Source organism: Scatophagus argus, chromosome 16 (assembly GCF_020382885.2).
Source record: "Scatophagus argus isolate fScaArg1 chromosome 16, fScaArg1.pri, whole genome shotgun sequence".
Taxonomy (NCBI): domain Eukaryota; kingdom Metazoa; phylum Chordata; class Actinopteri; family Scatophagidae; genus Scatophagus; species Scatophagus argus.
The window spans coordinates 20192074-20214948 of NC_058508.1; the positions used below are offsets into that span (position 1 = coordinate 20192074).

Below are 22875 nucleotides of genomic sequence, written 5' to 3' on the forward strand. Positions count from 1 at the left end.
CTTGATTTCTGTAGGGTTTGCCTGCGGCAAAAGAGGGAGAGAATACTGGATTTCAACAGGGGAATAGTGCACGATTCAAATGAGGCATGGTTTACAGAAACAAGGAGGCTGAGATAAATATAAGTTCGTTTTTCAGAGATCATGAGGAATAATTGGGCTTGAAAAAAATTCGGAAAGGGGCGGCCTCGAGACAAAAATGCTTTTGATAGGATAAGTACATCAAAGTTTCAGGATCCCAGATCTAGGTTACTTTAGAAGCTCAAGGGTGTCTAATGAGATGGCAGATTAGGCATAAGTTTATGTTTTCCAGACAAGCTAAGGCACACAGCGGCACAGTAATAATTCAACTTTGGCAGAATTCACATCTCAACCATCTATTCAGAAATTTCACAGGTCTGCACCCTCATTAGTGCCCCTGTTTAAATGTTGAAAAAGGCTTCAGTGAGTTACTTTGCCAGGGAGGTACTGCTGAGGTAGCAAAGCATATTAAAGGGTCAGGCCACAGAGATGAATGAGGACATCATCTTGACAGCTATCATCTCTCCAAGCCACCAACAACAAGCCACAACCGGCACCGCACAGCAAGTGTCCCAGGAGTCTTCTTAACAGTGGGTCTAAGATATCAAGGTTCGGCCTTGGCACTCTGCTTGTGCACAAGGCTGGCACACTATGTTTGGCATACTGGTGGTGGGGTGGGGGCAGGGCAACACTTCTATTTTGGTTAAGGTCTGTTTTCCAGGCAGCAATCTGTTAATGTCTCTCTCAGCACTTCGGTGCTTGAGGAGATCCTTGCTTCGCCAGGCAGTAAAAACTTTCTTCTGGGTCCTGCTCAAGCGTCTATCCCAGGCCTGTACTGTAAATCAGAGAGAAGTCTGTCACTGAATTTCTCCTGGTCCTCCGTCTGTTTTACCTTGACGTGTTTACGAGCGGGATAATCTCTGGCTCGTCATGACATAGCAGAAAACAGGAGGAGGGTTTGTTTTTCAGCAACAGCCGTCACCCTGAGAGACAACCGGGGCGGTGAATAAAATCGGTTATATAAAGCCTGTCTAGATGTAAAAGTCCCAATTGTCATCGTATGAATACCCAGTTTGAGACTCATTTATTGTCAGTGGAGCAGCTTCAGCTCAATGAGAGATCTCAAATGAGGGTTTCGGCTGTTTTGAGAGAACGTTACTGATGCTCAGGAGCTCTGATTTGACTTGAATTCAGCCTGGTTTGTTTGGTGTGACATTTTAAACAGTTCTGACAGTACTGACTAAACCTGTCACTGCGGCTAATCCTGATCCAAAATCATTATTTAAAAAAAACAAACAAACAGTGTAAGCTCTACTTAATAATATATGAATAAAACAAATATTCTGTCCGCACGATAACACCTTGAAGAGATACCTTGAAGAGAAAGAGGAGATTAGACTTGCTAATTTCTGAGATGTGGTAAAAAATAACCTAATTCATATTCCAGCGGACAACTTTTTCTTTACATCATGACTTAAAAAAAGTACAGTGACAAAACTTCACAGGCTGGCTATAACAAACATAAGATATAAGGTCTTTTTACCCTGAAGCTGCTGCTGTCTCACTGTGGAGAAGAAAAATGGTGAAATCCTCAGCTTACTTTCTGCTAAATTCTGTTCACACAATGTTTCGCCAGTGTCACGGCCACCTCCTCTGATTACACATCGAGTTCGTTCATGCCATCAGGATCATCGTCCCTTATCTCATTTATCAGCTTTTCACTGCTCAGTATTTCTTCCCTTATAAATAGCTGACGGTGTGAGTTTCTGACAAATACCTCAGACTTTCCTGGATGTCCCAGGTACAACATTTTTTGCACATGACCGGAGAAATAAAAAAGCAAATTATAACATGACATCAATAAATAAGACACGGCGAAAATAATTAACACTGTTCGTGGCACATTTTATATTGGCAGTTCCAAGTGGCAATGAGAGGTAAGCGTTTGAAAAAAAGAAATGGATCTGAATATTCAGAAATAACAAGCACAGGAAGTGACCTTATGTCTGTGTCATCTTGTGGTGTTTGATTTTTAGAGCCACACGTGCTGATGAATGTGCTGATACTGCAAGAGGGAAAGTCAGGGGATCAGCAAAGTTAGCAGGAGTCATCCTCTGGGGAACATGAACGTCTGTAAATCAAAAATGTCAGTCCACCAAATGGTTGTCGGGACCAAACCGATGGATCGACCAATCAACAGACACAGATCAACGCCTCAGAGCCACAGCCATTGATAACCAATATGTACAGAAGTGATGAGAAGTTATCATCTGGGCCCAAAAGGAAGGGCTGAAAGTTTTCAGTTTCTTCAGTTCACTCGTTTAATTATGCGGGCAATCTACAGCATCTCAATTAGTGAAGGTGTGACGTGGTCCTTTACTGTAGCTCCTGATAAGATGGAGGTTTTTTTTTCTTATTCTTTTTTGCCTGATGCAGCTTTTAAAAAAACGTATTTTTTCCTCTAATTATCCATAAGTGACCTGTTTCTCCTTCAGCCCGCTTCATGAGGTCCTCCCTCTCCTGTTTGCTCTTCCTCTATCTCAGGCCTGTATGCTCCGCTCTGTGGGAAACACTGTGATCAAACCGTAAAGACCAGGACCACTGTGGCCCCCGGGACCCTCGGCGCTAATGCTGAAGGTAACACCCAGCGGATCCATCGCCGCTCTCATTAGCATCCACGCTTCATGGACGGTCCTCTCTGGCCTAGATAATTTCACTCCACAGCCGTCTGCTTCACTGTCTTCCAGGTATCCGTTAAATGGATAATGTCTCTTGCGGTTCTCCACTCCTTCTTCCTTTTCACTTAATGCAAATCCCCACTCTCAGCACTTTTTTGTCCCAGCGTTTCTTTGTCCTACTTTAATCTAATTCCATTTTCCTCCGAAGGAAAGAAAAAAGGGTTAAGAAAGATGGAGAGTGAAGATGTGGAAACGAAAACGGGGGAGAGGGAGAGAAGAAGAATGAGCCGAGCCAACAGAGGTCAAGGATGGCGTGAAGCCTCCCATTAAGAGCCTGAGGATTGGGTTCTTCAATGGGAGAGATGAGATTTAATCCGTTTATATTTAACAAATATCATGTGAGATGCGTGTTGAAAGAGGATTTTATTCACTCAGTTCCTGCTGACTCTGTCAGTGTCAATACTCCCTTTAAATACACACATGATGCTCAGCGCGTCATAATTATAGACTGTTTTTATTGCTTAAAGCTTAACGCTAATATCAACTTGAGGGCTTTAATGCCACACAATATGGCTCTGGACATAGACTGATTACGTAACAGTGCTGAAGCTGAGACACAGGAGGGATTTTTTGTGTGTGAAATAGGCATGTGATGGTTTTTAAAGCTCATATTTGGCAGAGCAGACGCAGCCGACTCGTCTCAAACCACGAACACCAAAAGGTTCTTAGGAAGTCAGCATCCACTAACTGGTATGGAGTTTAATGAATGCAGACAGACAGACAGACGTTAGGACAGACGTTTTTGTTTCATCTGAACTTGTGTCAAACAGCAGTATTAGGCTGTCCCGGCCCAACTGTCGAGAGTGTGTGAGCTCTGTAACGTAATCCCACAGCTTCGCCTGAGCGGAGGCCCACAGTCTCTTTCCTCTTTCTGTACGTTATAATGCACCGTACTACAAGGTCTGATTACAGTTTGGTGTGGTTACAGAGCCAGTCATGACAGAGAAATAATTTCACCAAATTCTCTTGAACCAACAACCTGCGAGTATCTGCAGCGCTTTATAATAGATGACAAACATCGGCGTGCTCGTCCTCTGCACAGTTTCAGTTTATCTCTCTCCCCCTCTCTCTCTCTCTTCCTGGTTTGTTTTTGAAGGGTAACCTCTGTGGAATGCGCTTCGTTAATCTCTCTTGACATTTCCACGTCTTCCTTTGCTGCGTGCGTCTCCTGCTTGTTCAGTCGGTTAAGCCAAAGGAGTCAGGCCAACCCAAACATTTGAATCTTTGAAATCTTTCCCTCTCATCGCCGAACAAAGCCAAACAGGGGCACAAACTCCTCATATACTTTTGTTTGAATGTGCGTTTTGATGCTAAACCCCGAGCAGCTGCCTCTTTAACGGGCTGATGCAGCTAATGCTGCTGCTGCTGAGAAATGCATCTCTTAAGTAGTTTTGTTTCTGATGGATCTTGATGTTGGAGGACTGCTGAATACATTAAGTCACTTAAGCGTGTCTACAACCGTGAGCTATGGCAACAGCAGACATGTTAACTAGAGACTGGGGCCCACGCGGTCTCCTCGCGGGCTGAGCACAACACCAGCTGGTGGTAACGTATTCTCGCTGCTCATAGTTTGTTAATGCAGCCTGGTGCTCTTTGACACGGCGCCCGAGTCGCTCCCCTCCACATCGGACAAGTGTGTCACCCACAGGTGAAACCACAAGCTCGTCTTACCATTCGTGTCAGATTGAGGCAGCACGCAGATCAAATCACGTCTTGGAGTCCGAGCTGCTCTGGAGGCTCTGAAGTGTTTGAGTTTAACCTCTGGAGCCAAAGAACCAAAGGATTACTCTCAAAATACATGCAGGTATTACTGCTGTACATGAGGCGTGTATTTCCTTCAGGTGCTGTTTGTCAGCAGATGGCAGCTCAGAGACAACAGAATTAAAGTATATCACAAAAAAGCGTGGATCTGTTTCGGCCGCACAGGAACAGCTGTGCATCTGAACCGATCGCACAGCATCAAGAAAAGAAGCATCTCTTTAGAAAAGTTTACTCAAAGTTTAACTTGGGAAGAGACAGAGAGGAATCAACTCAGGCATCTTCAAATTTCTTTTAAATGTGAAAATAAACTGAAGCCAAATAAAAAATAACAAGGCTTGAGGATTATGATTTTCAAAGGGGCATTCAGGTGATTTTTACACATCAAGATTAGTGCTGAGCACAACACAGCCTGTAAAAAGAAAAGGTTGTAAAATATCTGCGATTTCTCTGGAGGGAGCTTTCCAGCATTTGACAAAACAACCCCAACCGTGTCAACGGGCTTAGAGACTGAACATTTTCATGGAAATTGCTGGAATGCCCCTTTAATCCTAGCTCAAACGGTTTAGCCACAAGATGGTCGGATTTGTAGATTTTAATTGTGGAATTTAATTTAAAATTTAATAATGAAGTTGGGATCTGCTTCCTCCTCCTCCTCCTCCTCAGACTGAACCCGACCAATCAGATTTCTCCTCCTTTAAGAGCAGCTCTGCCACTGAGTGATGTCTTTAGTGACTAAAACTCCAATCCGCTCTGGCTGATACGCGTATTTCCCAGCTCTATTCAACAGGGAATCCCTCAACCCCTTAAAAGCACCTTAATCCCTCTCTAAAAGCAACTCATTCCATCATTATGCCTCGCAATCACACGTGACCATGATGTACTCAAACCACTTGAAGGTTTTGATTTGTTTAAGTCAAATATTCATCAGAATAGAGAGTACAGGCTGCAGGGGAGCGAAGGGAAGATTAATATTCAAACGATGTATTTATAAACCTGAATGTGTGGATGAGTATCGATGGTATTATTGGCACTTGGCTGGCGTCCGTGCCGGAGGCCGAGCGTGACTGATGGAGTTTCAACATTTTACGATGAGGATGGAGAGCAATGCTGTCGGCAGACTCCGGGTACACTTAAGCCTCTGCCCTCCCTATCACTCAATCATTTGCCGGGTTAATTTGACAGTGTTGATGATCTGACTTACAGCTGCATCATGTACTGCACAGAGCGTCACCCCCTGCGGGAGGAGAGGGTGACGGTTTAAATTCAGAGCGACGATTAAATAGTAGCTTGTCATGCAGATTAGTAATGGCTGCTGTAAAATTAATGTCAGGGGGCAGATATTCCAGTAACTGGCAGGGCTGGAATCGTCATGTCAAATAATAACAACCACACAGGTGTGCTTTGATTAATTTACTAACACGTCGTTTAGAAATCAGGTCACCAGATCCAGCTTTTACTGATTAGATATTCTTAGGGTTGTAAGACACCTAAATAAAATGTGCTTCCAAAAGAATAAAAGAGAAGATTGATTTTCCCAGAAACCAGATTATTCCTGGATTTTTATCTCATTCCGTTGTGCTTTTACACACATCCACTATCTCTCAAAGCTGCTAAATGTCATTTTTCATCTCCGCTGTGGCCTTTCACCTGCGACAGAAAGCGTCTGAGAGCCGCACAGCAAATACTGTAAAAGCTCTGCATTTTAAATACGCTGACCACGAATGAGCAGGAGAGCTGTTTGCATATTTGGATGACCTACTTTTTGTTTTTGGCTGCTGAGCTTCAGTTAGTAAAAAAGGGGGGAATATTTTAATATCTTAAATATTTTAACGGTTTCCTCTATGAGAATGTGTTTAAGCTTTGGTAGATAATGACACAACATTCTCATCCAGCTTGTCTGTCCTGTTCTGTCTGGATTAAACTGCTCTGCTGAAATAAAAATCTCAACAGAAATGTTTTTATTAAAAAGGTTTTCCGAATTATAATTGCTTTCCAAATAATGCAAAGTAACATGTATGTGCATTAGAGATGACATCAGAAAAAGGTCAAAATTGTCATCCCAGACCATTTATATGAAGGATTTATTTGTTTAAGGTGATAAAATGTAAAGAAATGACAAACTAAAAAGAGAAAAACTATCATAATTTGTATTTCTGAAAATATTTGGGTGTAGAAGCAAAGCTCAGCAGACACCAACTCATTTGAGACTTTTCTTCATTGCAGAGCTTCCTTCATCATCCTCCAAGCAACCTGCCACATTATTTATAGTTTTAATACAAACTGGATTAATAAATAACAAAAATGACTAAGGAATTGTGGATGCAACCAAAAAAATTGCTATCTGCTGCTTCTTTTTGCCCGTGACAGGCAGGTTTACGTCTTTGAATTCTGGACTGTCTGTCTGAGGTCTGAGGACCTTTGATTGGACACTCAATTCTCTTATCTTTTCATAAAACTTTGTTGAATTTATGACTACAGACGGCACACAATCCAAAATTTATATGACACTTTACTTCTCTTTCCTGTTGCATGCGGATCTGAGCAGCACTGAGCTCTGCTGAGACCTCTGTGCAAAGGGAAAGGTCACTAATAATGTTTCTCCCGCTGAGACAAGTTGATAAACCTTTAAAGGTGCTGACATTCCCGTGTTATTTGGTTCGTATGCACGCTGCAACGGTCGCGCATTAAGCCTGTTGCGGCTGAGGACGGAGGGATTAGACACGCAGGCCTGTGCAGGGAATGTGAGGGACATGACGGCTGCACATAACACTGGGTTATAGAGATGATGATAAGAATTATGACTTGTTTGGATTCCACCAGTGATGTGTCTCCCCCCCTCCTCCCTCCTCCTCTCTGCCACATGTGAGGATGAAGATTTATAGATGAACAAAGGAGGAGAAAGGAAAGGATTTAGGGTTGGAAGAGGAACAAAAGGGGTGTGAAACTGAAGATTAGATTTCATGGCACTGCTGTAAACTTTCCCGATGATTTGAATGAATTGTTATTATGTGAATAAAGCAGTCGCAACATGAGACAACAATTGCTAAATGCAACTCTAATTTAGGGATGAGGAATCTGTGGTGTTCGGTAAACAAAGGCGTCTTTAAATACCGTATTAAGCTGTCATCCACTTCAGCTTTCCATTCATTTCCTTTTGTCTTCCAGCTCACATCGACACAGCCTGAGCTCCAAATAGGCCAAGGCCTCTCTCAAGTCACAGAGGAAGCTCTCAGAATGAGGGATGAATGCAGGGTGTGTATCCCCTGCACAACACACTGTTTGGGTTGTGTTTACAGTCTCTTTGTTAATGATATAGCAGGGCTCAGTTAACTTTTCACACTCTCTTCACCTCATGAGCAGTCGCTTGACTCTGCATCTGTCGGTAATCCATCAAGCATCTGGTGCATACCTGCGGGGACCCGATGATGGCCTTGGTATGAGGTAATGCTACACTGGGCCAGTTGTCAGACGTGCGGTTTGAGGGGTGACAGGATGTTAGCCTCCTTCCAGCCTGCAGCCAATAAGGTGACGGCGATTTTAACCTTCTACTAAACAACCGCTACTCTGCAGTACCGGGACTCGCACATGCACCAGTGGGGGTCGGTTTCACAGGCGTGTTTGAGACGAGTCTGGTGTTAAAGACAGACTCAAACTAACAGATTTCAGGTGGACATCGCGTTCTCGTCTGTCGTATAGAGGACTAAATTGTAGTGTGTGAAACTGGTCCTTGCTCGGCCCCGTCCTGAAAGACGTTGGAGGGGGTTGTTTGGGCAGAGATGCTAGCCTCTGACAGTGTTACTGGTAATTAAAAAACTGGGTTCTCATTTCTGCACGCGCTCAGCAATGGAGAAGCGCCAGTGAACTGCCACCCTGGCACCCTTCATCTGTCAGCATCAGCTGTGGTGCACAAGGTCTAATTATTGTGTAAAAGGCTCATTTTAAAGAGCCCACTGGTTCGTCAGACAAAACGAGTTAACAAGCAATAGCTGGCGTGAGAAACAATGAAAGAAAATGGGTCAACTAGGGGCTAACCAAGTGCATTCCCAGAGGCGTCTTTCCCTTAGATCACACAAGGCCACAGCCGTCCCTCCTGCACTTGAGAACTATTCTTGTGGCTGTTTATTGGGATGCGTGCTTCATTCGGATCCCCGTGGCTTCTTGAGTCCGGCGGCCTTAACCATGGAGAGCGAGACGCCGCAGGGGTAGTCACATGAGCCGAAACCAGCTGATCGACAGTGGCAGAGGGGCTCCAAAGCCGAGAAAGTGTGGGGAAGTTCAACAGAGGGGCAGCAACTCAGGATGGGTGGAAACACACGAGAGAAGGGAGCAATGTGGTGCTGGGAACACGATATGTGTGATGTCAGGACGCAGGATTGGCGACACATTGGTGAGATATGATGAAATGTAGGGATGGAATTACTGCACGATGGAGAATTAAAAGGGAAAGGGTATAAACTTCTCTGAAGGGCAAAGATTTCAGCTCCGTCCGATGTTTTCGTTTCCAAGTGTGAACTTTTAAAGACATATTTTGTTTTTAGCAAAATGTGAAAAAAAAAAAAAAAAAAAAAAAAAAAAAAGAATTTTATCCAGGAGAGTTTGAAACAACTCTGTTGGCAAAAGAGATCAGGGTTTTATCAACCCACGACAGATAATGTGATGGCCCGACTGGAATCCGCAAGGAAAAAGAAGGAGTTCTGACTCTCGCACACAATAACAGCTACGCGGTGAACTTCCTGCAGATCGGCGAGGGATGGATGCCAGCGGAGGAGACAGCGTAACAGCATGAGGGGAGGCAATCAGGGTCAGATAGATTAGGTGTCTGAGGTGCAGAGATACGACGCCAGGTAGTTACACCTGACTTGGCAGAGGTCCCTCCAACAAATCATCCCGCTCATCTCTCCGCTTTTATCTGTTAAATCCTCTCTTCCTCCTGCCTCCCTCGCTCTCTTCCTTCGTCTCCTCACGCTTGCATTTGTTTCTCGGGTTTCAAAGCGAGCAGTTGATTTACGGTGCTTTGAGGTCACCGTTGGCAAAGGGAGCATATTTCAGAGCCCACGACCGATACAAACATCACGACAAAAGCCTACAGTTTAACGCGTCGTATCGAGGTGTGTTGATGTTCCGGCGTGGAGATGATTAGATATTAGTATGTGATTCTGAACTCTCACAGTGTCAGTGATGTTGGGGGGGCAGAAGTGGTTTATTACTTTAGCCAAAGGACCAAACAAATCAGAAATTTGCTTTTTAGCACTACATATTTAGCAGCAGCTGGGGTTCATTGGGTTCGTTTTGCATCTCTGGGTTTTACATTTTCAGGCCTCAAGAGTGCGGGTTTTGTTTCAGTACTGAGAGGGATAGAAACTAATCTAGTGTCCTCCCCCGGGAAATTATTGATTGTCAACCACTTCAATTTACTAATTACTAGTTGTTTTTTAATTCACCACTTTATACTTCTTGTGTCTCAATTTACACTGGAACTGTCTTATTTGTGTAACAAAATTCAATCCCCAGCTGAAGATTCAAAATATATCAGAATATAACGTCTCTTGGGAAAGCGGTTTGTAAAAGTAAAAGTTCTCTTCTGCTTTCGTGATTTTATTTAAATCTCAATCTAAAGACTACAAGTACTTCAACCCTGCATAACAAACATCACAGAAAATAATCACATAAAGTAGTTTATTCTTCTGAACGTGAGCCTTCCTTCAGACGTTACTGTGAACGTTCCTGCTTCCCCCTCTGCTTAACGAACCTCGAGGACCTCAGAGTATTCGCCCTCACGGGACGCATTCGTCCCCATAAGACCCTGAAAGGTCCCTTATTGCTCATGTGCTGCCTTTCCAAGCGTCTCGTCTTTCCTCACTTTTGTCTCTTAACATTTAGTCGGATAAAACAAACACTAAGCAAACACCAAGTCAAACTTATCATGTTTTTACTCTTGAAACGCTGTAAATATCAGGCTAAAAGTGACATTCACATGCAAGTATCCCTTCTGTCCTTTTAAAGCCTGTCCTTGTTTGTTTTGTTTGTCCCCGTAGGAAGACACAGATACCGTCCTCCTGTAAATGTTCATGTTCAAGCACATTACACAGGGACATGTGAAGGTGAGTTTATGAAGACGTGAGCTTGTAACTAATTAATGAAAGCTAAAACTCATACCACACGTTACAGAGTAAAGCTTGTGTTCAGCGGCTTTGAGTTACAAGCCAACTAATGACGTGCATATTCAGAAATACTTTGACCATATTAGAGGTGACAATAAGATAAAAATAAAGCACCTTAAAGTCCTGTTAGTTTTGCTATATCACCCCTGGACACACTTGATGATAAATTTTCCATCACTTTTATCTAAATTTCAGGCATTTTATCAAGAATGTTTTCAAATTTTGGGTTGAAAAATCTGCTTTTTTCACTGACGTGAGCGTATGACTGCATCGTCAGCTTCCGCTTTTTGTTTTTGATCAGTGAGTTGTGATAATCCTGCAGGCTGGACCAGCTTACCTGGCTTCTGGGGCTCAGGCATGTCTTTGTCTGTTTAAAGTGACTCCTCTCAAAGCGTCTTCCTCCCTCCTTGTCTGTGGATCTGCCTGCACTTCCTCTTTCATGCCTTTTTATCACCTCAGCAACCCCCCCATCCCAAACACACACACACACACACACTCTGCCAGTCACTTCATCCTCCCCCCACAACAAGTGGAACAAGGAAGGAAGAGAGTGACAGAATGGCTGTCACTTGAAACCTTGGCAGGAGCTGCAGAGCTTTGAGGAGGAGAAGGAAGACACCATGAGGGGTAAAAGCGGTACAGAGCCATAAAGAAAAGCGCGGCCCTCGGGAAAACCTGCCAGCTGATTAACTCATTAGGCCCTGGAGCCAGAACATTAACGAACCGACTCACACTAATCAGTGCTGACAATTTGATCGAGTGATGCGGCAGCGGCTGAAGCTGCTCAGATGTGTTTCGTGTTTGACCCGACATGTTGAATATCTGAGTAATGGACTGTATGGAAATTATCAGGGTCACAGATGTATAAGGGGTCGGTATTTTTCTCTCTTTGCCAAAGGGCGGGCGGTTTGACATTTTCGGGAGGAGCAAATGAGGGTTCTTTTTACGAGCCGAGCGATTGGATTGCAAACCAGGGATTATAAACAGTTTTCAATGTTAAATTGTGACAAGGTTGTGCTTAAGGTCTGGTTAGCTTTAGGCACAAAGACACCAGGAAAAGTTGTTTTTGTTTTGCCTTAAGGCACCCAGTTTTGTGGACACAAAAATGGCTGGAAACTCCCGACATTATCAACAAACACGGTCACAAAACGGCTGCTAAACTGACCCGGTTTGTCGGTCTCGAACGGCGGACTCTTTCTTGGCAGGTAGTCTGAACGTGACATAGCTGAGGTGTTGATGAAAAGCACCAACGTAACATAACATGCAACACCAACGTTTTATTAGAACCCAACCAACTGTACTAACAGATGAAAACATTTGCACAAAATACATCCTTATCAATACTTTGTTAAAAAGTCAAACATAAGGTCCAGCCCCCCTCCCTCCCCACCCAAATAATTTTGGCACAGAGGCGGGAAGCAAAGAAAACTGGAGCAAAGCAGCAGCAACCTTGCGTTCCTAAAGGCTCTGACAATCCCATTTGTTGTGTGGTAGCCGTGCCTGTCGACAGGACGTGTTTTACGGGACTGGAGGACCTCGGCGGGGATGTGAGGAGCAAGGTCAAAGACAGCAGAAGGAGGTCGCCGACCTCCAGGAGCAGGATAAACCTCCCAACCCATCATATAATGACTAAAGACACGCACGCAGACACTCGGGCTAAGATATTAATTACGAAGACGAGGCGCATCTTCCAGCCGAACAAAAATGTGAAATATAAATGTCAGTATTAAATTATGCATTCAAGCAGCTTTTAACTTTCCATTTATTCATATGTACGCATTCACCCCCTTTTTTGAATTCTGCACTTGACTCCTTGCTGCCCAGGCTGCCATAACCTTGGCTACAACAATAAACATTCTTTGAGACTTTGATTTGGGGAGACGACTTGAGTCAGAAAGAGAGGCAGAGACTGAAGAACAGCTATTTAAGGCAAGTGCAACTTGAGATTCAGATGTTCAAGAAGAACAAAATACCCTGAAGGAAGATTATGGAGGGCTTTCTGAATGGGACATAAAAGGTCCTTCAGTCTACTGTATATTCTAACTTTAAGTTACTTGACTTTTAAGCTGAATTATCTTTAATCAGTCTTTCTGGTGCGCTCACAGCTCATCAGAGGCGTTTATGCTGAGACTAAACGTTCTGAATGGGTTGAAATCATTCATATATTGTGGATTTAAAGTGGATATAGAAGACCAACTATAGGTGCCCTTGATGATCTGCTGTCAGTGATGACACCAGAGTTACTTAACGCTTGCGTTAGTTAAGCTTCACTGAAGAACATGTTAAACCAACTGAGCAGATTAAAGCTGCCAGAAGGAGGAATTTTGTGTCAAAGTTTGTTTTATTGTGGGGGAAGAAAAAAAATCTTGTTAATTCCTGCAAATTGGTTGATTCATCTGCTCAGCCTGTAAACAGTTTGAGTTTTGAGTGATTAAGCCCAAACTGTGTCGTTTCAAAACAACTTTCCTTCTCATTTTTCACAATGTTCCACTTTAAAGAGCACGCAGGCGGACAGGACATGACAGTGTCTTCCTTCAAAGTGAAAGTCCTGTCGCCGTTTCACATAAATAAACATGTATTTGACTAAGAATAGTAAGGTGACACCGTTGTTAAGGCCGATGACAGAGAGTAATGTGCTGTCCCAGTAAAGCGCAGAAGACGCTCTATAGGCCTGCACAGTTTCAAAGGCAGAGCCGGAGGGAATCACATGCATCGCTCGCCATATGCTGCACACTGTGTGATAACCGTGATGTGTCAAGAGCCCATCAAACTCACCGAGGATGACCACCCAGCTGTTAATGGATGCGTGCAATCGGAGAAAATCCTGTGATTTCCGTTCATATCAGCTCCTGTGTGTGTTTAGTTTTTCATGTGGTTTCATTGTCGGCAGAGTCTGAGCAGGGAGGAGGGTTTGGACTTGTCTTTTTAGAATACGTCAACCCAATCAATAAGCACAGGAAATGTTGGCTTTGTATGTTTGCCTGAATCACGTATATGTCACATATGATTAATCTTTTTTCTTTTTCTGTTGTTACAGTTCTGTGGTTAAGGTCTGGTTGGGTTTAGGCACAAAAAGATCATATTCCGTCTTAAAAAGCCCTGATTCATAAACGGCTACTTCTGCGCTGTTTTCTGTGTTTTTGTGAGGATTTAGGGAAAACAATCCTCTTAGATTGGTTTGTATAAAGAGGGTGGCTGACTCAGCCAAAACACATTTTAATCTGCATCTCATCAGGGTCTTCATGGAGGCCATGTTTTTGACCTCGCTGAGGACATTCCTGTCTTTGTTACCAGAATGTCACAGGTTTTAATTACAGTGTGACACCCCCCAAACGGAACAAGTTTTGCATAAAAGTGAACAACAAAGAAAAGAGATGAAAAGAAGCTGGAAAAGTAAAAGTCTCGACCGCTTGATACCCAAAACTTTAAAGGATTAGTGCTGGATTTTTAAACTCATTTTCAGCACTTTGATGCGTAAATGTGGAAGTTTAAAATGATGGATGCCTTTCACTTGTATCCACGGAGGTTTTCTTGCACGTCAGCAGAACTCCGCAGACAGAAATAAGCACTGAGAAACAAATCACATCAATCACACTTGGCACAAACCTTCTGCTGCTTCTCTTTCCTCTCCGGTTTGATTCTCTTTAAGTTTTGGGGCTTCTTCTGGACACAACCCCAATCAGAGAAGGCACGGACATTCTGACTTTTGGCCGCTGCCTCGTTGAATTAGTGACTGCAGACGGGATCCAGGGCACGCAGGCCCACACGAGTGGATCAGCAGTCCATAAATTCTGGTCTGGAGGTGCCACATTTTGGAGCTCGTGCTCTCTGAAGCTGTTGAGCTGATGGATGCCAGAAGCCACAGCTCGAGTCCGGACTTCATGCTGGGGTTAAGTTCACTTAAGTTAAGGAAACACCACTTTTGAGTTAAATATTACAGAAAACTAAGGGAATATGTTATTTCATTGGTATATTTGGTATATATATTATGGTATATATATTTGGCCACTTATGTTAATGAACAACATTTTCTCGTTGTGCGTGCAGAAGATGTATGTTTCCCTTCTAAAACTACTTCCTGCTGCAAATTACTTGTATGTAAGCATAATTTCTATGAGGCAGAGCTGGTAGAAAAGGAAATGAGTACAGAGGCTCTGGCTTGATTCAGACCAGGGACACTGCAAAGACAGGGTCAGCATCTTAAACCTCTAGACCACTGCTGAGTCCCCATGTACTTACACAAGCTTCCCAGACACACTTGGGTAAAGCAGATGCGTCTGTGCCAAACCGACTCAGAGATAAGGATCACACAGCTGCAGTCATCATCTCTTGTTTTACAGTCAGTGAACTAAGTAGGCGTCACAGTTTCCCACAGATAACAAAACACATTTGAGGCAGATAGTCACATCACAGGAGGTCATTGTTGTGGTCTGAGACGTCCTCTGAAACCAGGTGTGAAAGGCACACGTCCTCCCAGCTGGCTGAAGAAAACAGTATCAGAAGATGGTGATGTAGGTCCAGTGCAGCTGCAGTGCTCTGCTCCTGGGCATTCAGTGCACATTTACTCCTTAAAAGGACATGCAGGTAAATAAAGCCCAGGCTGAGGCACAACACAGAACGCTGACTAAAGGATTTAAAAACATGAACAACCCCGTTCATCACAGGACATAAATATTTATTACTCAGCTGATAAAATGCCACTTTTAGAGGCTTTTGGAAAGCGCAGGGGGTGACAGGAAGGGCCTTTCCTGGTCTGTTAGCAGCCTCTGCTGGTCTGGGATCTGCCAGTGCAATCATAATCAAAAGGTGATTAACAACAGGTTTACACGTGATTCATTTCAAGGTACAGTACTGTCAAGTGCAGGAGAGAGAACTGGTTTGTTTGACACATTGTGTTTGGGCTATAGATAATTATCATATTGCAAATATAAATGGGTTATTTATCGGCCCAAAAACAAAAATATGATTGAATAGATTAGAACACATCATTTGTTTGGACACTAAACGCGTCAGCTTGTCTTTTACTTAAATTATCCATCCTGTTCCTGACTTCTGCCAAAACGCAGAGCAACAAAATTTAGACAGAAATCAGAACCTCTTTAATTCAACAAGAATAAGTAAAAGCACATTGAACTGCTGCTGACAGGTTGCAAGACAGCAGCATACATACAGACCCTGTTCATTAGTCGCATTCTGTCAACAGATAAGGAAACTACTGTAAATACCAAAATTCTAAAAATACAAATTCAAAGACCAAATACTGTTTCTGTGCAGCAGCGACGGCAGAGCAGATGACAGGTTCAGAGACAGTGAAAGTATATATATCAGAAGATGATGACACATATATATATATGTGTGTGTGTGTATATGTCAATAAACAACCTGCACGCAAGTAGGTCAGCACATACCTTTAAACAGTCAGCATGAACAAATTAACCCGTGTTACCTGAGTGTGTGTGCGAGGCGCGCGCGCGTGTGTATGAGAGAGAAAGACACGAGTAGTGAATCCTTTGAACAAAATTTGTTGGGATTCAAAACATTGTGTTGCATAATTAAAAGGGCGGTTCGTCGTTTTAAAGGGAAAACAAGTAACTCTTTTTTTTTTACTTTTCTTCTGAAAACCCCGCTCCGGAAGTGCTTATGTCGTCGTAGCACACTTGACACTGCCGTCTGGTGTCCATTTCTGTAAAAATGGCAGGTCTACTACAATTTAAAATTGTTGTTGTGTCGACTGTTTTGTTTGTCGTTTGCACGAATTCTGTGTGGTGTAATAACGGCAGGAGGGTAAGTGTTGATTGCTTTAGTTTAACCTTGTCATTTGACTGAGATTAAACGGAAGCTGCACCTGTTAGCGCTGCAGTTAGCATTAGCTCCAAGCAGCTGAAGGCTAACGGTAGTTTTAATTTTCATTATCAGGTTGGCGATACCATGGACACTGAATTCAGTGGCGTTTCCGTGCCTCTTGAACACTCATTTGAAGTCGGTGAGAAAGTGTTCTTATTATTTTATCCGTATATTGTTATATCATACATTGTTGTCAGTTATGTTAAGCTAACCGAGCAGCATTGCGCTAACCCTGTACACCAACCTTCATTCAAGAGTCTGTCTATTGAAAGCCTCTTTGAGTTATTGAAAAACGGATGTACCTGGAGCTACACAAGTGACGGTCCTCGGAACAAGCAACGTGTTCTGTGAAACACGGCATAGTAGTAGTGACAGTGAACTGCAACATTTTATTCAAAACATATAGATTTTAAATCATTCGGTTCGCCATTCTTCGTCTAATTTCCAGCCATCCCTTCATGCTCTCTGCTGTATTCTCACTGTCTGTTGTCCCTCCTGTTTCAGATGATGTAGCAAAGTTTCGAGTACGCGGAGCTCTGGTGCTGAAAGTTGGAAGGGAGCCCAGCGTCTCACTGACTCAGAACCAGCTGTCAGAGGAAGACAGAACCAAGCTGAAGGTGAATGATTAGACTGAAAGTATACGGACTCACCAGCACTGTAGTCCAAAAGAGAGATTACTAAAGTCACATCATCATCATGGTGTGATTCCTCACGTTTCAACAACAAAATCATTTTGGGCACGTTATGTTCATGGACAGGCACAGACCAAAAGGCTGCAGCAGAAAGATCATTACAAGTTTGTAATGATTGCTGATTAACAGATAAAAATCCTTGGTCTCAGAGAAGGATTTGAGTGTGATCGGCACCGCATGGCATGGCATGGCATGAACCTGCATCTCTAACGTGTTTGTTCTGAACGTCTCCACAGGAGGTGGCTGCAGTGGACGGCCTGTACAGGATCAGAGTGCCTCGTGTCTTCCTGCAGGCCGACAGACAGACAGAGCGGCAGATGGAAGGTTACCTCACAGCGTTTGTCAGAGCTGTATGTATTTCATAGACACAGTTATCAAAGAAGACTGCATTAGGGAACTGAGGTAGTATCAGGTCAAAGTGTTAATAGAGGGGACCTTTAAAAGTGACGTCGTCTGTTTTAGACGATGGTCTTTAAGGAATATATCTTGACTGGACCCGTCAGCTTCTGTGTGTCGGGGAGCCAGCTAGACAGTCAGCCATTACCTTTTTTAAGTCTTAACACTTTGATTGAAAATATTTGATTTCCACTAAAATTCTGATTTAGGCCATGTGTGTAGCTAAATAACTTGAATCTCTACCCTTAAATGACCAAACAGCATCATATCCACATCATGTGATACAAGTGTTGCTGATGTTGACGTTGGTGTGACTCCAGCGTGAACCTTTACTCTGCCCTGATCCTCAGTGTGCCATGGTCGAGTCCCATCTGAGCGACGTCATCACCCTTCACATGGACGTCTCTGGGTACCTGATTGGTGTCTCCATAGTGACGTTACCTGGAGCCTGTTGGGGCTCTGAGGTTGAAGATGAAGTTGATCTTGAGGTTTTCAACACCACACTCAGCATCATAGCTCCTGTTAATGCACCAGGGTCAGTCCTACATTATTAAATAGATAAGAACCTTTTATTTCTCATTTTGGTTTTCTTCCGAGCTCAGCTGCTTGTGGTAGCGCGTTGCTGCCTTGCACATCTGTAGTGGTGCATGCATTAGTGAAATCCTCTTGGGTGGCTTTTTCAGATGTCTTTGATTCAGTTATATTTGCCTTGGAGTAGCAGCTTTACATCATTTCCCCATTGGTTGAACAAGTCTCTATGCCTTTCAGATACACTTGCTGTTTTGGGGTTTGTTTGAGAACTAATTGTCAGCTTTCTTCCAGACCTGAGACGGCTCTGTTCCTTGAACGCATGGAACAGGAATCTGAGAAGAAAGGGAAGAATCCACAAGAGCAGAAATCTTTCTTTGCTAAATATGTAAGTACTCCCACGGAAAACTGCTGATAAGGCAAGCAGGCTGTGCCTAAAGATATACTCTATGCCTTTGGTAATTGTGCTCTGTCCCCGAATAGTTTAATGAATACATATTAAGTTCTCCAGTTTTGCTCCAACACACCCACCCCACCTTTTATATGTATGCAGGATGTGTTACAATGAGGGCACAGCAGCACAGAAGATGGGTCTATTTGACTTAACAGTGTGTGGTAGAAAAAGTCAAAATAGTTGCACATTTTTTGTTAATATTGTGTTTGTGTTTTGGATGCACTCCCCTCCACTTCCTGTGTTCCCCATGAGGACTCTCCTTTTTCTTTTTGGTGGAGAATATGTGCAATGGATAATGGCAAGAGACAAATAATTTTTTGATCCTATTTGAATGTAATTTTAGAATTTGGAAGTGGACTTGGACCACAAATGGAGGCCCTGTACCCGAGTTTGTTTGACAGCTTTCACATCAGGCAAAGCCAGAGCTGAATTTGAGTGCTCATTGTGGTTTGAGACTCACACAGCTGGGTGATGGTGGTGTGACGCTGTTGCCTTGAATTGAAAAACTGGACTTATCTTGCACTCATCCAAGATTATTCTGCTCAAGTTCAGTTTGAAACATGAGTATTAGTCATCTCTTAAAAGCAGGCAGTGGGATTTAGTTTGTCTTCTGACATTTTGAGCTGTCAGTTGGAGCACAAACCGCCTCCCCGCTCGAGTGCCATGTTTTGAAACATTCCCACAGTGGACCTGGACCTGTCTCTCGTGTCCTCTCGCTTGGCTCGTCTCAGCTCTTTTAATGACCTCTCTGTCTCTCGCTGTGTTCAGTGACCTGTGTGGACTCTGTGCTGCATTCGATGACAGTGTGTTGACTTGGTGCTGTGCTGTGTTCCAGTGGTATTTGATTCTGGGAGGTGCGATCTTCCTCATGGCCACCAATTCAGCACAGCCCCCAGCAGGGGGAGGAAGAGAGCAGAGCTGATTCCCACTGAAGTACTGTTTTCTTACTTGTGGCTCGTTCTGTCCCCCTTCCTCCTCTTTCAAGTTATGTTTTTAACCCCTAAGCAGTATGACTAACTGAAGCCCACCCTCTTGTTTCCCACTTATTCCTGCTTTTCTACTCTGTGAAGGGTTTTTTTTTGTTTTTTTGCCTGGATCAATACCAAATACATTTCAGACTGATCAGTTCAAAGCTCCAGTTTTCTTAACTCAAAGTGCTTTGAATGAGGAAGCCATCAAGAAGAAGTGATTATGCTGAGCATGTGTTTGGTGTCTGACCCTGAGATTTCTTCTTTATTCTGCTGTCTCTCACCCACCTGTGCCCTAAATCTTCTGTCCAGATGATACGTTTAACCTAATCTGAGATGACCAATCTGGAACTGTTGAGAAGTTCTCTGTGATCACAGTAAAATTTGTTGTTTTGCAAACAAATATCGTTGTGTTTACTTCCTTTTCTGTGCTCCTCTCCTGCAGTGGATGTACATCGTGCCTCTCGTTCTCTTCCTGATGATGTCGGGCGCTCAGGACCAATCAGGTGGCGGAGCTGGGGGTGGAGCAGGCAGCGGAGGCGGCCGGTGATCAACCACATCAACAGCTGCTCCTTTTTTTTCGTTTCTGTATTTCCTGAAAGATAATTCTCTTGATCAGTTTTTAAATGCTGTACATAATGCTGTTTAATGAGGATAAATGTCACACACACACACACACACACACACACACAATGAGAACGTGTCCAGTGAAGAGGAGATATTGTGCCCTGCAGGTGACTGCATTTTTAATAATAATGTGAGAATAAAGTATTTATTACTTAATCTTTGTTTTCTGTTATGTTTTCAGCTGTTTCACTCTGATTTACCTGCAACAGCAGTGCAGTGATACAGTATGTTATATGATACGAAATATGCACATAACAGTTTATGTGATCAGGAAAGTCTGACTTGTGAAGGGAAGAATATTTCTAAGGTGCCTAGAAACTGTGAAATAGAAGTTAGTCATGTTTTTAGGTGATAATCTATTGAACAAAACAAAAATAAAATGACATGAAAATGTTTTTTTCTGCATACCTGTCACCCCCTGAAGGTGTGCAGGAGGCTGTTTTCTGTGAAATAAAGAAAGAAAAGGCAAAGTAGAAATTAAATGTGGTACAAAATGAAATCTCAGCATATGAACACAAACTTATTAAAGTCGACCAGCATTTGTACAATTAATTATTAATGACAGCACAACAAAGTCTACAGTGAAGAGCAACAAATGTATTGATTAGGTTTGGACAGGACAACATATGGACTTAAATTAGGTCTCAAGTGCACAAATAAATCAATGAAATCAGTGCGAGCAATCCTCACTGATTTGACTGGCAGGTGATTCTTTCACACTCAAATTTGCCCCAACTTGTTTTGCTGACCTGCGCTGAAATACGAAGAAAGAATTAGAAACAGCATAAAAATTCTTAGTAACTGACTACAATGACATTTATTTAGTAGTTTCTCCTCAACACTGCAAGACAAACATCCCCGTAATTCCAGCTAATTCCAGTAAAATCCCCTAATGGCCAAGTGGGCCCGACTGGTTTCCCTCACTGATGGGGCAACCAGAACCAGTTCTGTGTCGGTTCGTTATCCTCCACTCAGCACCATAATCCTGTTTGAAACCGACGAGGGTTTAAACCCCGTTAGGACAAGAGCAGCTGCTGCTGCCCCCCCAGCAGGCGTCAGCTGTTTACAGTATTCATATACAAATATACAAATACTGTTCTCATACAGTACTGTACCGTCACCAAAGTCCTTTCAAATCCTACAAAAACTAATTACAAACACAACCATCCACCAGTCCAGTCCAGTCCAAACTAAAGGGCGACTACCAGTCTGCCCAGGACCCGGACTCCTGCTGTGTCTTTGCTGGCCTGGCCGCCTTTCTGTGAGTATTTATAATCACGAGTCAGGGACGGAGATCACAGACTGAAAACAACACGGCTTTAGAAACAGAATGTCCCAAAATCCCTCCGTCAACATCGCCTATCCTCTTCCCCACGTCCGTCAGTCAGTCTGGCTGTTTTTAGTCCGTCCTCTTATTTTAGGAGGCTCAGCTCTGAGCTTCAACACTTCGGTGGCCTTTGCCCCCCGTCCGGTCACCAGCCGGGCCTTTCTCAGAACGAGCCCCACAGTCACAGACGAGCCCAGCGGCCTGCTGCGGGGCTCCACCCGCCTCCACCCGCCATGTTCGCTGTACAACATGACAAATAAGGTGATAACGACAGCTGAGGGAAACGGGAGAGCTTCAATGAAACGAGGCGGACGACATAAAGCTCGTGAAGAGATGTGCTGACGTCAAATGAGGGCGGAGGGAGGGGCTGGTGATCAGGTGTGCTTTCAGGTAATATCGTGAACACATGAACGTGGTTTTAAATGCTTCCAGCTCCTTATTGCACTTTAAAAACACGACCTCAGCTGTGCGTGTGGGATTTCCCGTTCAGCATAAGCACTAATGAATCATGGGAGGCCTTTCAGCATGGACTGTGACTTATGTTCATGTACCGGGAAGCTGGGGGACGCTGACACCGACACACATGATTGTCAGTCAGTTACACTGAGGCCACACATAACGTATGAGTGAAGGAAAATGAGCTAAACTTAACACACTTCCAAAAATAACAAACAACTGGAGTATCAGGATGACCTATAAGAGCTAGGAGTAAAGAAACGTTTTAAAAATGTTGGCACAGGTTTCCACGGTTACGCGTCACCAATCGGCAAGAAGGCTCACAGGAAGTGACATGAGAAGATTAAAACCTGAAAGACTGTCCAGTGGTTGTACACATATTGCATCGTGGGCGATCTTGGACGCGTGTCACTTGATTAAACTCCTTTGTTACATTTTAAAAGATCGAATTGCTTTCTTTTTTGAAGATGTTTCTTTGGGAAGATGCAGCAAAATGTCTCCAAAATCCTCTATGTGCTTCCCCGTTTCCTTCTGGGGTCCATCAAGCTCCATTTACCCAGCTTCACTGACTTTATTTCTGTATTCCTTTGGCAGAAAAGGGAACGTGAATCAAGCACGCATCAGTTGGAGTTGTATATGTGGTTATACAGTTCGAACAAAGTCTGAAAACTGTAAATCCAGTCACATTCACGCCGTCGTCACGCAGTGATTGGCCAGCTGTGTGGAGGAGAGGAAGTTGGTGAGGTTTGAACTTCTTTCTCTCGCTCAGCACCACTGGACTAACTGCAACCCTTTCACATAAAGCGAGACACCTTTTGAGTCTCTGCTGATGCTAAAATAATCATTCAAAGGAGGTTTATGTCACTGTGCGAGCTTGCTTTAATCCAAACCTGGGCATTTTACGG

At 43.5% G+C, this 22875-nt stretch overlaps 2 protein-coding genes across 8 annotated transcripts in view; one reads left to right on the top strand and one right to left on the bottom strand.

The window, feature by feature from the left end:
- Positions 1-11105, bottom strand: part of mybpc2a (myosin binding protein Ca) — a 41747-nt gene extending 30642 nt beyond the window's left edge. For 2 of the 6 annotated variants that reach the window (XM_046415445.1, XM_046415442.1), the window contains exon 1: positions 11016-11052. In XM_046415445.1, coding sequence (XP_046271401.1) covers positions 11016-11037 — 22 coding nt within the window. In that variant the 5' untranslated portion in view covers positions 11038-11052. Of the gene's footprint in view, positions 1-11015 lie in introns of all 6 variants that reach the window. The other 4 variants (XM_046415446.1, XM_046415444.1, XM_046415447.1 and 1 more) reach the window with 4 other exon arrangements.
- Positions 11106-16123: 5018 nt separating this feature from the next.
- emc10 (ER membrane protein complex subunit 10) lies at positions 16124-20343 on the top strand. 2 transcript variants are annotated; one of them, XM_046415461.1, is made up of 8 exons: positions 16124-16462; positions 16595-16661; positions 17027-17139; positions 17451-17564; positions 17961-18145; positions 18433-18526; positions 19428-19525; positions 20006-20144. In XM_046415461.1, exons 1-7 carry the CDS (start codon positions 16370-16372, stop codon positions 19512-19514), a joined length of 753 nt encoding a protein of 250 aa, XP_046271417.1. In that variant the 5' UTR covers positions 16124-16369; the 3' UTR covers positions 19515-19525; positions 20006-20144. The 2 variants fall into 2 exon arrangements, with proteins under 2 accessions (XP_046271417.1, XP_046271416.1); XM_046415460.1 differs by lacking the exon at positions 19428-19525 and having other exon boundaries at positions 20006-20343.
- The last annotated feature ends 2532 nt before the right edge of the window (positions 20344-22875 follow it).